This window comes from Pyrus communis, chromosome 9 (genome assembly GCF_041283825.1).
Source record: "Pyrus communis isolate YQ-2024b chromosome 9, ASM4128382v1, whole genome shotgun sequence".
Lineage (NCBI taxonomy): Eukaryota > Viridiplantae > Streptophyta > Magnoliopsida > Rosales > Rosaceae > Pyrus > Pyrus communis.
Window position 1 is genome coordinate 1,586,812 of NC_142573.1, and position 12,944 is coordinate 1,599,755.

The 12,944-nt window shown below is 39.2% G+C and overlaps 3 protein-coding genes across 4 annotated transcripts; 2 read left to right on the forward strand and 1 right to left on the reverse strand.

Annotated features, from left to right (window-relative positions):
• Positions 1–64: 64 nt before the first annotated feature.
• LOC137739977 (putative aldo-keto reductase 2) lies at positions 65–2,966 on the forward strand. The gene is made up of 5 exons (XM_068479747.2): positions 65–395; positions 1,237–1,476; positions 1,759–1,931; positions 2,015–2,117; positions 2,324–2,966. The coding sequence occupies exons 1-5, from the start codon at positions 171–173 to the stop codon at positions 2,657–2,659; spliced, it is 1,077 nt and encodes a 358-aa protein (XP_068335848.2). The 5' UTR covers positions 65–170; the 3' UTR covers positions 2,660–2,966.
• Positions 2,967–5,365: 2,399 nt separating this feature from the next.
• LOC137740871 (GDSL-like Lipase/Acylhydrolase superfamily protein) lies at positions 5,366–7,483 on the forward strand. 2 transcript variants are annotated; one of them, XM_068480674.2, is made up of 5 exons: positions 5,366–5,915; positions 6,014–6,214; positions 6,510–6,661; positions 6,742–7,012; positions 7,094–7,483. In XM_068480674.2, exons 1-5 carry the CDS (start codon positions 5,654–5,656, stop codon positions 7,342–7,344), a joined length of 1,137 nt encoding a protein of 378 aa, XP_068336775.2. In that variant the 5' UTR covers positions 5,366–5,653; the 3' UTR covers positions 7,345–7,483. The 2 variants fall into 2 exon arrangements, with proteins under 2 accessions (XP_068336775.2, XP_068336776.2); XM_068480675.2 differs by having other exon boundaries at positions 5,454–5,915; positions 7,128–7,315.
• Positions 7,484–7,743: 260 nt separating this feature from the next.
• Positions 7,744–11,204, reverse strand: LOC137740885 (protein KINESIN LIGHT CHAIN-RELATED 2). Its single transcript, XM_068480690.2, has 3 exons — positions 10,907–11,204; positions 8,361–10,315; positions 7,744–8,160 (listed from the first exon to the last, which is right to left on the reverse strand). The coding sequence occupies exons 2-3, from the start codon at positions 10,298–10,300 to the stop codon at positions 7,941–7,943; spliced, it is 2,160 nt and encodes a 719-aa protein (XP_068336791.2). The 5' UTR covers positions 10,301–10,315; positions 10,907–11,204; the 3' UTR covers positions 7,744–7,940.
• Positions 11,205–12,944: the final 1,740 nt, after the last annotated feature.

A 12,944-nucleotide genomic window follows, 5' to 3' on the forward strand; every position in this document is an offset into this window, starting at 1 on the left:
CAAGTTTCGAGTTTCCTTTTGGTAATCGATATACGTATGCTCTTACGCCATCAATGGACTACCAAGCCGTATGCTCTTACGCGATCACTTCACCACCGTGCCAACTCTGTTGTTTATATATATGATACAAGCTTAGCTTACTTATCAGTTCAGTTAATCTGCTTACACAAATGGCAGGAGGAGCAGGAATAGTGAAGAGGATGAAGTTGGGTTCACAAGGCCTCGAGGTGTCGGCTCAAGGCCTTGGCTGCATGGGCATGTCCGCCTTCTACGGCGCTCCAAAGCCGGACCATGACATGATCAGTCTCATCCACCATGCCATCAACAGCGGCGTCACCTTCCTTGATACCTCTGACATCTACGGTCCCTTCACCAACGAAATCCTTCTTGGCAAGGTAGGTAGCCCATATTGTTGGTTATGATTTGCGTTTACTTTAAATTGTAATCCATCTTAACTCGTATTGTATTAATAGATTTTAGGGTTTGTTTGGATTAAATGTTGAATTGGTGATGAACTCAAGTAGGTTTGATCGGTCTACATGCTGTTTTGATGTTACCAAATCAAGCACTAGCACTGAGAGAGGCAATACTCTATATAACTGCTTTCTGGGTTTTGTTTTGATTAATGTTGAATGGAATGAACTGATGACGAAGTGAATTTGGGATCTTCACTTCTGTAGTCTTGTTCCTGTATTTAATTGAATTAACTGAATGGAACACTGGCACTGAGTGAATTTGGTTAATTGGTTTGCTTGGGAGGGCTAAACGTGCTTTCTGGTAGCCAGAAGAGTTTTTGAATGCGTAGCCAAAAGATTACGTGACTGCGTTTTGGCGAAACAATTTAAAAAGTGCTTATGGTTCATTTAAGTGTTTTCAGGAGAAGCGCATGTCAGATGCTTCTTCAGGTAGCAATTCCAAGTGCTTTTCTAGGAGACACTTGATTTTTTAATAAGAATTCTGACTTCTTTATAGTAAAAGACCTTACGGAAAAAGAAAAAAAAAATGCTTGTGAGCAGAAGTGCTTCTTATAGAAGCAACCCCAAATGAGATTGTTGCTTTGTTGTATTGAGTTCGCTGATGATAACATGAATTGGGTTTATGTTCACTGTATTCTTGCATTAATTTAACTGAATTTACTGAACCATGAACATGGTATTTGGGTTTTGTTTTGGATTAATGTCGAATTAAGTAAACTGGTTATGAAATGAACTGGCTTTTGGGATTGATGAGGAGCAGGCTCTCAAGGGAGGGGTACGAGACAAGGTTGAATTGGCCACTAAGTTTGGTCTCAGATTTGTGGAGAACAAGATGGAGGTGCAAGGTGACCCTGCTTATGCGAGAGCTACGATGGAGGTGCAAGGTGACCCTGCTTATGTGAGAGCTGCTCTCGAGAGTAGCTTGAAGCGCCTTGGTGTTGATTCTGTTGATCTCTATTATCAGCATCGCATTGACAACTCCGTCCCCATTGAAGTCACGGTTTGTCTTCCCCCCTCTTGAATTTTGATCTCCTTTTAATTACAAACATAGAACAATATGCATCTGCGTCTGCGATTCTACGGGCCTGGTAAAGTTATGGTTATTTCACTGACTCAAAGCATCCGGTATCCCTTTGTTAAGTCGCATATTTTTATCCTCAATTTCGTTTCATTTCTTAGTGTCCATATGTATTTTTCTCGTTTGTAATGGCATGCATCATGGTTCACTTATTTTGCTGAATGCTTGCCGTCCCTTAAATTCCTTTATTATGTCTTATAAAAGGTTGGGGAACTGAAGAAATTAGTTGAAGAGGGTAAGGTAAAGTACATTGGTCTATCCGAGGCCTCAGCTTCAACGATAAGAAGAGCCCATGCTGTTCATCCTATAACAGCTGTGCAGTTGGAGTGGTCCTTGTGGTCAAGAGATGTCGAACAAGAAATAATTCCTACTTGTCGGTGAGGTTCACTGAAACAACGTAACTTGTTTACCAAGTCCGAAGTAATTGTTAATTCTGATCTTAGTTTCCTAAACTTACCAGGGAGCTTGGCATTGGTATTGTTGCGTATAGTCCTTTAGGAAGAGGATTCTTCGCATCAGGTGCCAAGTTTGTCGAAAACCTTGCCCACGATGATTCCCGAAAGGTTTGTCAATGTCAGAAAAATTTTCATTCCAAAGTTAAAAGTGCTTCTCGGTCATAGAAGCATTTTTTGAAAGAATGAACATGCCAGATGCTTCTTCAGGAAGCAAGCACTTGAATTTTTAATAAAAATTATTAACGTCTTTGTAATGAAAGCGTTTAACAGCAGAAGCACTTAAGAGCTGAAGTGCTTTCTTTCATTGGCTGCAGAATCTACCGAGGTTCCAACCCGAAAATGTAGAGCACAACAATACACTATTTGAGCGAGTTAGTGATCTTGCAGCAAGGAAAGGGTGCACACCATCTCAGCTAGCATTGGCCTGGGTTCATCACCAAGGGAATGATGTGTGTCCTATCCCCGGAACCACCAAGATTGCAAATTTTGACCAGAATATCGCAGCTCTGTCTGTTAAACTGACACCGGAAGAGTTGGCTGAGCTTGAATCTTATGCTTCAGCAGATGCCGTTAAAGGTGATAGATATCCGAACTACTATAGCACTTGGTCGAACACCGAAACCCCGCCACTGTCTTCGTCAAACTTTTAAAATACAAGGAACTAGTCGAGCGATGAGCAGCAGTATTGCACCTAGTATTCTAGGCAGGGGCCTAGTCGAGTTTTTCTTGTCTTAATTAAATATATCATATAACAATAAAAACATTGCTCACATGGTTCTACTTAATATATATATATATATATATATATATATAATGTTATAAATAAGATTTATTATGTGGTTGTTCACATTCTGGATCAATATGTAATATCTCAATAGTTGAACACTTTTCTACATAAGTCATACGCCTACAAATAGGCAAGCTAATAAGAAGGAAACATATCTTGATTCTCCTCCACTTTCTCTTGTGTCTCACTATTCTCTATTTTCTCTAATTTTATTTCTAACTTGTTATCAGTACGCGTTTATTATATTTATTCTGAGCTAGAGTCATAATGTGATTTAGAATTTCTTATACTCAACCATTGGACTTCACCATGCTCTAAGTTGTTAGTTCTTTTTCTACAAATATTAATCGAGCGTTGAATTTATTTTGGTACTAATTAATTTGGAATGCTCGTAATTGTTTATTATCCCACCTGGTTATATGTGTGCGTGTTGGTAAAACTTGGAAGATATTGCTGTTTGTCTTTCTCCACCAAGCCTTGCAACACACGATCAACATGAATCTATAGCATGTATATCTTATTTCTTTGCTTTTTATTATTCCATGAATTATGTCAATGCAAAGGCTCTTAATATTTTCTTTAACCGGTTATGCATCAATACATGACATAAACATTTTTTTTAATAAACAATATTATTTACATTAAGGATGAGGGATGAGTTTAGCCTCACAATGAGCTAGCAATAACATAGTTTAAATTCGCTTTTGGTGAGAATCGAACCTAAAACCTCTCATTTACAAATAAAAATGAATATCATTAAACCGCAGTACTAGGTGGCATGACGTAAACATTTTATTTTATTTTCTAAAGAGACAACTAGTGGCAAGCCATGATTATTCACCAATTCCAGGGGTTGGTAAGACTTACAAATGCATTTTAGCCTTCCCTGGTCACAAGTCTAGCTTTTACACCAGCAGCGGGTTTCGAATTCGAGACCTCCAATTTTTAGTTTTAAGGAAGCCTTGTACTATTCGCTTTAGTTATAAGCAAATATATATACAAATAATGTCCAATTAAGATATTTTATTACAAAAACAAGAATAATTTAAGTACATCGATATTTTTACACTAAGAGGAGGGGGAGTTCAGCTAAGCCACATAATGGGCAGCCTACCTCTCACTTCTAATTAAAGAGGAATACCATCATATGGTAGTATTGAGTGTCAACAAGAAAGATATTTTGAATTATGTTATTCGTGGTTTTCCGAGAAGGAACACAAACCCTAAAATTTTGGAAAGCTTTGCGTAAAGAACCTGGACAATAGGATCTCTCCTATTTTGGGGATTTGGATTCAATCCCTACCACGTGTCCCAAATAAATTAAGAATTGTGTTAGCCGTATACCTATTTTTACTTCTCAATTTTTTTTTAAATTTTTTTATCGACGAATCAAATGAATTGAAGGAGATTAATGATTAAAAATTAACAAAAGTGTGTAAATATAAGAATGAATGTGTGAATAACAATGATTTTCTGAAAACAAAACAGAAAAGTAAGAAACTCTCACTTCTCCTCCAATCTTCCTCCTCAACGTCTCAGTCACATGCACTGACTCATCATCTCTGCTTCCAAACCCAAGCCTCACTCAGTCTCTCCCTCTCTCTTGTAAATTTTGCTTTGGCATTTTGTAAGCCATATACAACTTTGGGGACTCAAACTCTGACACTGGGGCTATCTCAGCTGCCATATCCGAAGTTCGTCCTCCTAATGGTGAAACCTTCTTTGGAAAATCATCCGGGCGCTTGTCTGATGGCCGTCTTATAATCGACTTTATTGGTAATTAAGAGTATCTTTGATAATCATTTCGTTTTTAGTTTTTAGTTTTTATTTTTAATTTTTTTTTTTGGTCGAATAATGTTTATCTGTTTCTAAACTTTGTGCAGCTGAGAAATTGCAGATACCATATCTTAGTCCATATCTGGACTCATTTGGGACTAATTTCCGGCATGGTGTGAATTTCGGAACCGGTGGTTCATCGATTAGGTCGGGCGGTTATAGTCCGTTTCATCTTGGCATTCAAAAATTTTCATTTTGCAAGTTGACTTAGTCGAGTAAAATATAGAGTAAAATGAGCGAGTACCACTTGATGAATACATGAACTCGAATGGTTATGGATAAATTTTCTTAATTACTTGCATTCAAAATCGATTTTTTTGACAAAAGTGGTTTATGAGATTGACATAACTCTTTTCTTTGGTATTTGAAAAAGAAAATCTATATACGTGATCCTTGAGTTTGTCCATCGTAAATCATTTTGGTCATTTTATGGAAAATCTGCCAATATCCTCGTTAAGTGGAGGGATTAGTTTGACAAAAAATACTCTTAAAAGGTGGTCATGTGGTCGTTCATGTAATAGTTTAACGAGGATATAACAAATTTCTCACGAATTGACCAAAATGATTTTACGGTGGACAAATTTAGAAACCACTTATATTGATTTTCATTGTCCAGAACTAAAATTAAAAATTATGTCAATTTCAATAACCATTTTGACTTGAAAAATCTTAAACATCCTTGCTGTAAAGAAAAATTACATTATCCATCCACATGTGAACAAATTCAATGTCTGTAGTGATGAATGTGGTGCACCATGACGTCACTCTTATCTTCGTTTCCTAAAAACCAACTTTATGACGAGAGGGTCCAACTTGCTACAAACAGACATGTTTTGGTCTGTCCATGAAGAAAATCTTCCATGCAATCCAATCCGATGACGTACTGTCACCCATAAAAGCTAAAAACTATGTCGATAAGTGATTAATTGGAATACCGTCACAGCGATATTTTTGTTGTCGGTCACTGTAAACACTATTGTGCCAATTTAAATCCAAGTGGTGTTGTAATCATCAATCTGCCATGGATTTTCTCAGGCTACTTTGTGCAGCTGTGCTTCTAGTTTTGGGGTTGCTGCTGGGAGGACAGAAGGCGGTGAATGCTGGTTCTGATGGCGGTTCCGGGAGTTGTCGCTTTCCAGCCATATACAACTTTGGGGACTCAAACTCTGACACTGGGGCTATCTCAGCTGCCATATCCGAAGTTCCTCCTCCTAATGGTGAAACCTTCTTTGGAAAACCTTCCGGGCGCTTGTCTGATGGCCGTCTTATAATCGACTTTATCGGTAATTAAGGGTCTCTTTGATTAACCATTTTGTTTTTAGTTTCTAATATTTTTTTTTTTTGGTCGAATACTGTTTATCTGTTTCTAAACTTTGTGCAGCTGAGAAGATGCAGATACCATATCTTAGTCCATATCTGGACTCACTTGGGACTAATTTCCGGCATGGTGCGAATTTCGCAACCGGTGGTTCATCGATTAGGCCAGGCGGTTATAGTCCGTTTCATCTTGGCATTCAAATTTCCCAGTTCATAAGATTCAAGTCTCGCAGCATTGCGCTTTATAAACAACTTCATTCAACCAGTCAGTCTTCTCTCCTAAACCTCTATTATTTCGGACACATTTGGTCTTTATGATTGAACTGGATTGGATAATGCACTAGATTTAAGGTACGTTCAGAAAGAAATGACGGCCAATCCCCTGTTTTGTCCGAATTGAAGGAATTAATGGATTCGTTATAAGGTGTTCTGACGTTTGTTATATCTTGAATCTCTTAAGTTATCCAGTTCAGTTCAATCTCACACATCAAATGTATGCCACCTAAATGTTCTATGCTACGAGCTAAAACTCATGCAATTGGAAACGGAAATTTTACCAGGAAGACTACCTAGGCCGGAGGACTTCCCGAAGGCTCTCTACACTTTCGATATTGGTCAGAATGATCTGGCCTACGGCATCCAACATGGGACGATAGAAGAAGTTAGAACCTCCATTCCTGCCATCCTGAGCCAGTTATCGCAAGCAATATCCGTACGTGCACTAAAACAGCGTTTACTTCGGACGTGACCAAAACATTGAGATATACTAATTCAATGTGCCACATTTTTCAGCAACTATACAAGGAAGAAGCTAGGTTTTTCTGGGTGCATAACACAGGTCCTCAAGGATGCTTGCCCTATAGCGTTATTTACGACAAATCAAAGCCTGGTAATCTGGACAAGAGCGGCTGCGTGAAGCCTCTCAATGCGGTGGCTCAGGAGTTCAACCGACAGCTTAAGAACAGCATAATGCGGTTGAGATCACGGCTCCCTCTTGCAGCATTCACGTACGTCGATGTGTACTCGGCTAAATACACTCTCATTTCCGATGCTAAAAAACAAGGTAACTTCAAAAGCCATTTAGAACATGTGCATAGCCTCGTATGAACGGATGGTAATATGGTAGAAATTCGTGATTCACCAGGTTTTGTTGATCCTTTCGACTTTTGCTGCGGCAGTTACTACGGATTCCACATTGATTGCGGAAGGAAAGCCGTAGTGAATGGAACTGTGTATGGCAATCCTTGCAGCAGTCCGACAACGCATATTAGTTGGGATGGGATACACTACTCCCAGGCCGCCAATGCACTGATTGCCAGTCGCATTCTCAACGGCTCACTCTCTGACCCCCCAGTTTCAATCACGCACGCTTGTCACAGTTCCAAGAACACATGAGCATGTTCGTGGATCATAAACCACAGCTTGTTTGATCGAAAACCATTTAGTATATTACTAATCAATCATTGTTGTTATCTCAGTCAATTGAAAACCGTTTAGTTATGGAAATGGAAAAGATCAGTCAAGGTTTGTTTTAGCCTTTTTAGCTTGTTTGTCCACTAGGAAGCTTCAAATCAGAAGTGCTTTTGAGAAGGCAAGTGCTTTTAAGCCCTGCAAACATCTTCAGATGTTCACATTTCACCTCAGAGACAATTGCTGCCCAACTGCTGCGACAAGCTTTTGACTTCTAAGTAAAGTTTTAAACCTAAACAGTTCGGATCATCAAAATATAATGTGGAATGGACTCTACAGAGGAAAACGATACTCCGCTAACGGGCATTTTGGTGCACCGAAAAATGAAAATGATGCTCCACCAATTCTTTATTGAGTATTTGACATTGATACAGTACAACGATGAATCTCACAAACAAATTTCCCACATCAAAAAATACAATTCAACAAATCACCAAACTATTTTTCCCTTTATTTCTTCTAATTTTCTGTAACACTTCCAACAAATCTTTATATACGGTCCTACGTACTTAGTTGCGTGATCACGATACCTCGATGATGTCTTGTTTAATAATCTGTGCGGGGTTGTTGGCGTCGAGAAGTGTCTCCAGTGATCTGGTTTTCCTGTTCCGAGCCCTGCCGGCTTCTTTCAACAACTCGGACAACCTCCGCTTCTCGTCCGCCACATCCGGATTTGCTGTTCCCAGCTTCTCCTCTCTCATGCCAACAACATACTCCAGAATCTCAATGGCGGCATCCAACCTGTGTTCGTCACAAAAGTACAAAAGAGATTAAAGACCAAAAAGCATAGAAAAATAAAGAACAAGCTTAAAGCATGCTAAATACTTTAACCCTCATTGCATTAGATTTTTTTTTTTTTTTTTTTTTAATCGAGTGATATTTTAATCTAATCTAAGACAGAACGAGAATGATGAATGCAAAAACAAGGAAGAACATATTACCTGCCCATTGCATCATATGTGCCAGCCAAATTACTATAAACCCCTAATGTGTCAGGGTGATAAGGTCCATACTCCTTCTCCAAGATGTTCCTGGCTTCTTCAAACAGGTCTGCAGCCTCGTTGATCAAGTAACGCTGAATGCAGGCTAGCCCCATTTGGTTGAGAGCAATCCCAAACAACGCCGATTTCTTTTCTCCAGTGGCACGGAACTTGGTTATGGAACTCTTGAATGTGTTGTAAGAGTCAGTAAAATTTCCCATCATATAGTACATTACCCCCATCTGAGCCTCAATTCCTGCACTTGTGCTCTGGTGGCCTGGAGCATCACCGAATATTTTCAAAGCCTTCTTGAGCAACTTCAGGGCCTGTTCCAGATCATTCATGGATTGATAGATTGCAGAAACATGAATGAGACCTCCGGCAATCTCTTCTGAAGGGATTCCGGGATTAGGTTTCCCATAAATTCGATGTGCATTTTCACAGTATGATTTGGACTCCTTAAACTTTCCTATCTTGTTGTACAAGTCAGCTAAACGAACATAAACAGAAGCTACTGCCGGATGAGTCTCTCCTTTCGTTGTCTTAAACACAGTGAGGGCCTTCTGGTAAGAAAACACTGCCTCATCATACCGTGCCAAGGATAGGTACGCGTCACCAATGCTGCAATTTATCGAAGCTGCATCCGCTTCCTGATCATTGGCAGACATTGACATGTTTGCCAAAACATAATGCTCAAGAGCGGCTTCGAAATCTCCTTTCGAGTCACAGATTAGTCCCATGAGTCTTCTATCTGCCGCTTCCTCGAGGGAAGCAGAACCATTCTCCCTGTGGATTTCGAGCGCCATCTGACAGAGCTTCTCAGCCTCGTTGAATTGCAATGCTTGAACATGCGCCTCTGCTACATACCGACATGTCTCACCCAATCGCGGGTCCTTTTCTCCCAAGACTTGCCTTTGAATTTCCATACCTGCTGTATAAAATAATATTGAGTTCTCAATCTGACCGGTCATTGCATAAATGTCACCTAATTGCATGCACCCTGCAAACTTGGCTAGTGCATAGTTATCGCCATCCTCTATCGCTGGAATGTCAATGGCGCGCTCAAGAACTGGAATCGCCTCATTGTACTTCCGTAAGCTGCAATATATTGCTGCCAAAACATGCAAACACATAACCAGCTCTAAATTGGGCTTCTCACTCGTGCATTTCTCGAACAATTCCACTGCCCGGAGAGCTAACTTGAGCGCTTTCTTGGGGTTTTCGCCAGAAGAAATCAAATCCCTTGTTTGTTTGAGCAAATATGGCCCGAGGTCAAGGTTATTCAACCCTGCCTCAGGAGGATGATCATCGACTCCATTCTGAAACCTCGCCCCACCGCGTAAACCAAAACTCCTATGCTTGTTCTTAGACAATATCACATTGCCTTTTTTCGGATGCTTCCCATTCCTCTTATCCAGCGGGGGCTTCTCGTTAGTAGATTTGCTCTTCGGACTTGTTTTCGCAGATGGAGACTTCACTTTCGTTGGAGACCTTTTATCATCCGATACACTTGCTTTCTCGGGAGTTGAGTCACCACAAACACCATCCTCCTTGTTTTCCACAACCACCTCTTTCCTTATCTCCAAATCCTCTCGAGCATATCCGACAAGGTGGTTTAGCTCGGAGTCAATCCTCGATTCCTCACCGAACGATCCAAAGCTGGCCCGGGAAGGGGATTGGTCCGAGCTCTGCATTTCGCAGATGTTGTGATATAACTGTTCAATAGAGGTATCAATCCTGCCATTCATAGCCATACCAATGGAGCCATTGTGAGGACTTTGAGGACTCAACGTACTTCTCGGAGAACCCTGGCTGTAGCTTTCCTTTTGAGGCGCATAATCTCCATTTGATTCATCTACTTCGCCGTTTCGATTCATCGTATCCATGGCTAATTCGGGCATTGATTAGTGCTTGTGCTACGATATGAATAAATGGAATTAGGGGATGGGGATAACCACTAAATGATCAACTAATCAAGTGCTTCTCCATGAAGCACCTAAAAAACGTTTCTAGACACAAAAGCACTTGGAATTAAAACCTGAAGAAGCATCTGTCAGAAAGCGCTTCTATGACCCATAAGCACTTACTTTTTCTTCCAAACATAGTCTGAATCACTTGTTTTTAACTCTTCGAGAAGCAGTCACAAACACGCTAAACCGTGATTATCTTTTAGCCATTCCAGAAACAGTCGCAAACAGGAATACATTTGTGATCAAGTTATCGAAAAAGTACTTGTGGAAGATTGAATTCTTTAGAAATAATCCTAAAGTCAAAGAAACAAACAATCCAATCCAAAAACTGGGTTCTTTCAGAAACTCCAGATTACTTGCTCAAGTAAATTTCATATCAGAAGAAAACGAAAGTCAAAAGCTATGGTTTTTGCCACAAATGGTGAAGAGTTCTTAATACATATGAAACAAAAACAATCAGAACCCATTAAAAACAGAGAAAACCCAATACAAATATGGAAAAAAAAAAATAGAAATAATAAACGAGTCATTAATTACCTGAAAATTATTGCGAGAGGATGCGAAAGTTTGAATCTTTGAAGGCTTCTTCACTGGGTGTTATGAACAGAGAGATACACAGAGACGACTTTGATGATGTGTCTCTGTTTTCTTCAAAATATATAACAGCTTTAGGGGTAGAAGACAGTTGGAATGTTGACGCAATGAGGAAGACGACCTCTCTCCCACTCCTCTCTCCCACTCCTCTCTCTCTCTCTCTCTCTCTCTCTCTCTCTCTCTCTCTGGCTTCTGATTTTCTTACTTTTTTTAATTAGTTTCAGAATTCCCCTAAATTTATGAAGTTTTTACTTTGGCCCTTCAACCTTTTTATTTCCTTTTAATTGGTCTCCGAATCTTTGGATACTTGTTTAACAAAGATGAGAAGTGACTCAAAATGTATATAATATGTTCACGTTTTGAATTGCAATTTGTTAATTCATATATGTTCACCAAAGTTTCCTCATCTTATGGTGTGTGGCGAGACCCGACAACACGACCTTTCAATTTCAATTGTAACTACCTTGATCAAATAATATTTAGCTTTTCTTCTTAAATATGCCATAGTTTAAGTCATTATTTCGTCCTTACATTGATTTTGTGTTTGTCAAAAAAGTTAGTCGATACCATGACACTTTCCAAAATGACGTCAATGCAGTTGGATATTAATCGCATTTTGAAAAATTTAGTGGCCAATTTGGGACGAAAAGATAGGAAAGGCTCCGGATCCATTTCTCTTAATCCATCAAATCAAGAGATCCGTACCGTTAAAATTTGATCAAACGACTACAAATAAGGGCACATTTTAAAAGTTATAATAAGTTTAGTCATTAAATCAAATTTCAAAGGTACGGATCTCTTGATTTGATGGATTATGAGGGAAGGATCCGGAGAGGATCCCTTTCTAAAGAGATAAATAGAGGATCAAAGTGAAACAACCACTAAACATTAGGTGGCATACGTAATTAACTCCCCTTGAAAAATTCTTTTGTATATATTAATTTCTGTCTTTTTTTCGCTGTGACGTCGCAAGTTGGCGGGATTAACGGCTTTTCAACGGCGAAAGGCGGTGGAAATGCTCGGATGGCAGTGCTGTTTGTTTCAGGAATACGAAACGTCGATCTCACTTTACCACGTGGCAGCAGGTAAAGCGAAGAAGCCTCAGCTTTTGTGGGACCGCGATTTAATGATTGGCCCGCTTTTCCAGATTCCACGTGGATCATGTCCAGCTGGATTCAGCTGGTTCGCCGCTCGATGGAAACGTATAATGGGCCATGAGCTAACTGGACTTTGTGGGCCCAAACAAGTGAAAACCGGAAGGATAAAATATTATCTTTAGGCCCAATTGAAAGTGAAAATTGTTGGTTCGCTTAAATTACGGAAAGAATCTTATTATGTAGTAGGGTCATGGAATAAAACTTCAGACAAGATCAAATGATCGATTTAGTGGGGGACTCTACTAATTCCTTCACATTATTTGGTTATCATATAGTTAATCACCATAAATTACATGGTCCATTGCAATCTCATCTACTAATGTTCATAATTTGAGTTGGTGCTATCTACACACCAATTTTTTATTCTAACACACCTCTTTTAATTTTCAGTTGTCGGATCGAATGAATTAAAGAAGATCAATAGACAAAAATTAATAAGGGTGTGTAGGAGGTAAAAAGGGGTGTGTGAACAGTACTACCCATAATTTGTTCTAACTTTAGAGTAAGTAATTTTTTAGTTTGACCGTGATAATGTTAATGTGGTGTGATATATCTATAATGTTATAACACGTGTTACGTTTATTACATCATCAAATACAAGTGTAATGTTATTTTGATACACAAGCCTGATAATATTGTTGACAAGCACTCTAATACAAGTGGATCCCTAATATGATAGTAAAAATAATCTCCATTAGAAAGTATGTGATCAACAATGTGATTAGTTATGTGCATACGATGGTATTGAAAATATGAACTTAATGTTCATCTGTATTATAACAACGGAATTAGTACCACAATATAAGATCCCTCATTTAATGGCA

Excerpts from the sequence above, each read along its gene's own strand:
- LOC137740871 (XM_068480674.2), top strand. The coding sequence starts at position 5,654 with ATGGATTTTCTCAGGCTACTTTGTGCAGCTGTGCTTCTAGTTTTGGGG. Across the intron at positions 5,916-6,013 it reads TCTTATAATCGACTTTATCG|CTGAGAAGATGCAGATACCA; the intron begins GTAATTAAGGGT and ends AACTTTGTGCAG. Across the intron at positions 6,215-6,509 it reads TAAACAACTTCATTCAACCA|GAAGACTACCTAGGCCGGAG; the intron begins GTCAGTCTTCTC and ends AAATTTTACCAG.
- LOC137740885 (XM_068480690.2), bottom strand. The coding sequence starts at position 10,300 with ATGCCCGAATTAGCCATGGATACGATGAATCGAAACGGCGAAGTAGAT. Across the intron at positions 8,161-8,360 it reads ACATATGATGCAATGGGCAG|GTTGGATGCCGCCATTGAGA; the intron begins GTAATATGTTCT and ends TGACGAACACAG.
- LOC137739977 (XM_068479747.2), top strand. The coding sequence starts at position 171 with ATGGCAGGAGGAGCAGGAATAGTGAAGAGGATGAAGTTGGGTTCACAA. Across the intron at positions 396-1,236 it reads ACGAAATCCTTCTTGGCAAG|GCTCTCAAGGGAGGGGTACG; the intron begins GTAGGTAGCCCA and ends GATGAGGAGCAG. Across the intron at positions 1,477-1,758 it reads CCGTCCCCATTGAAGTCACG|GTTGGGGAACTGAAGAAATT; the intron begins GTTTGTCTTCCC and ends GTCTTATAAAAG.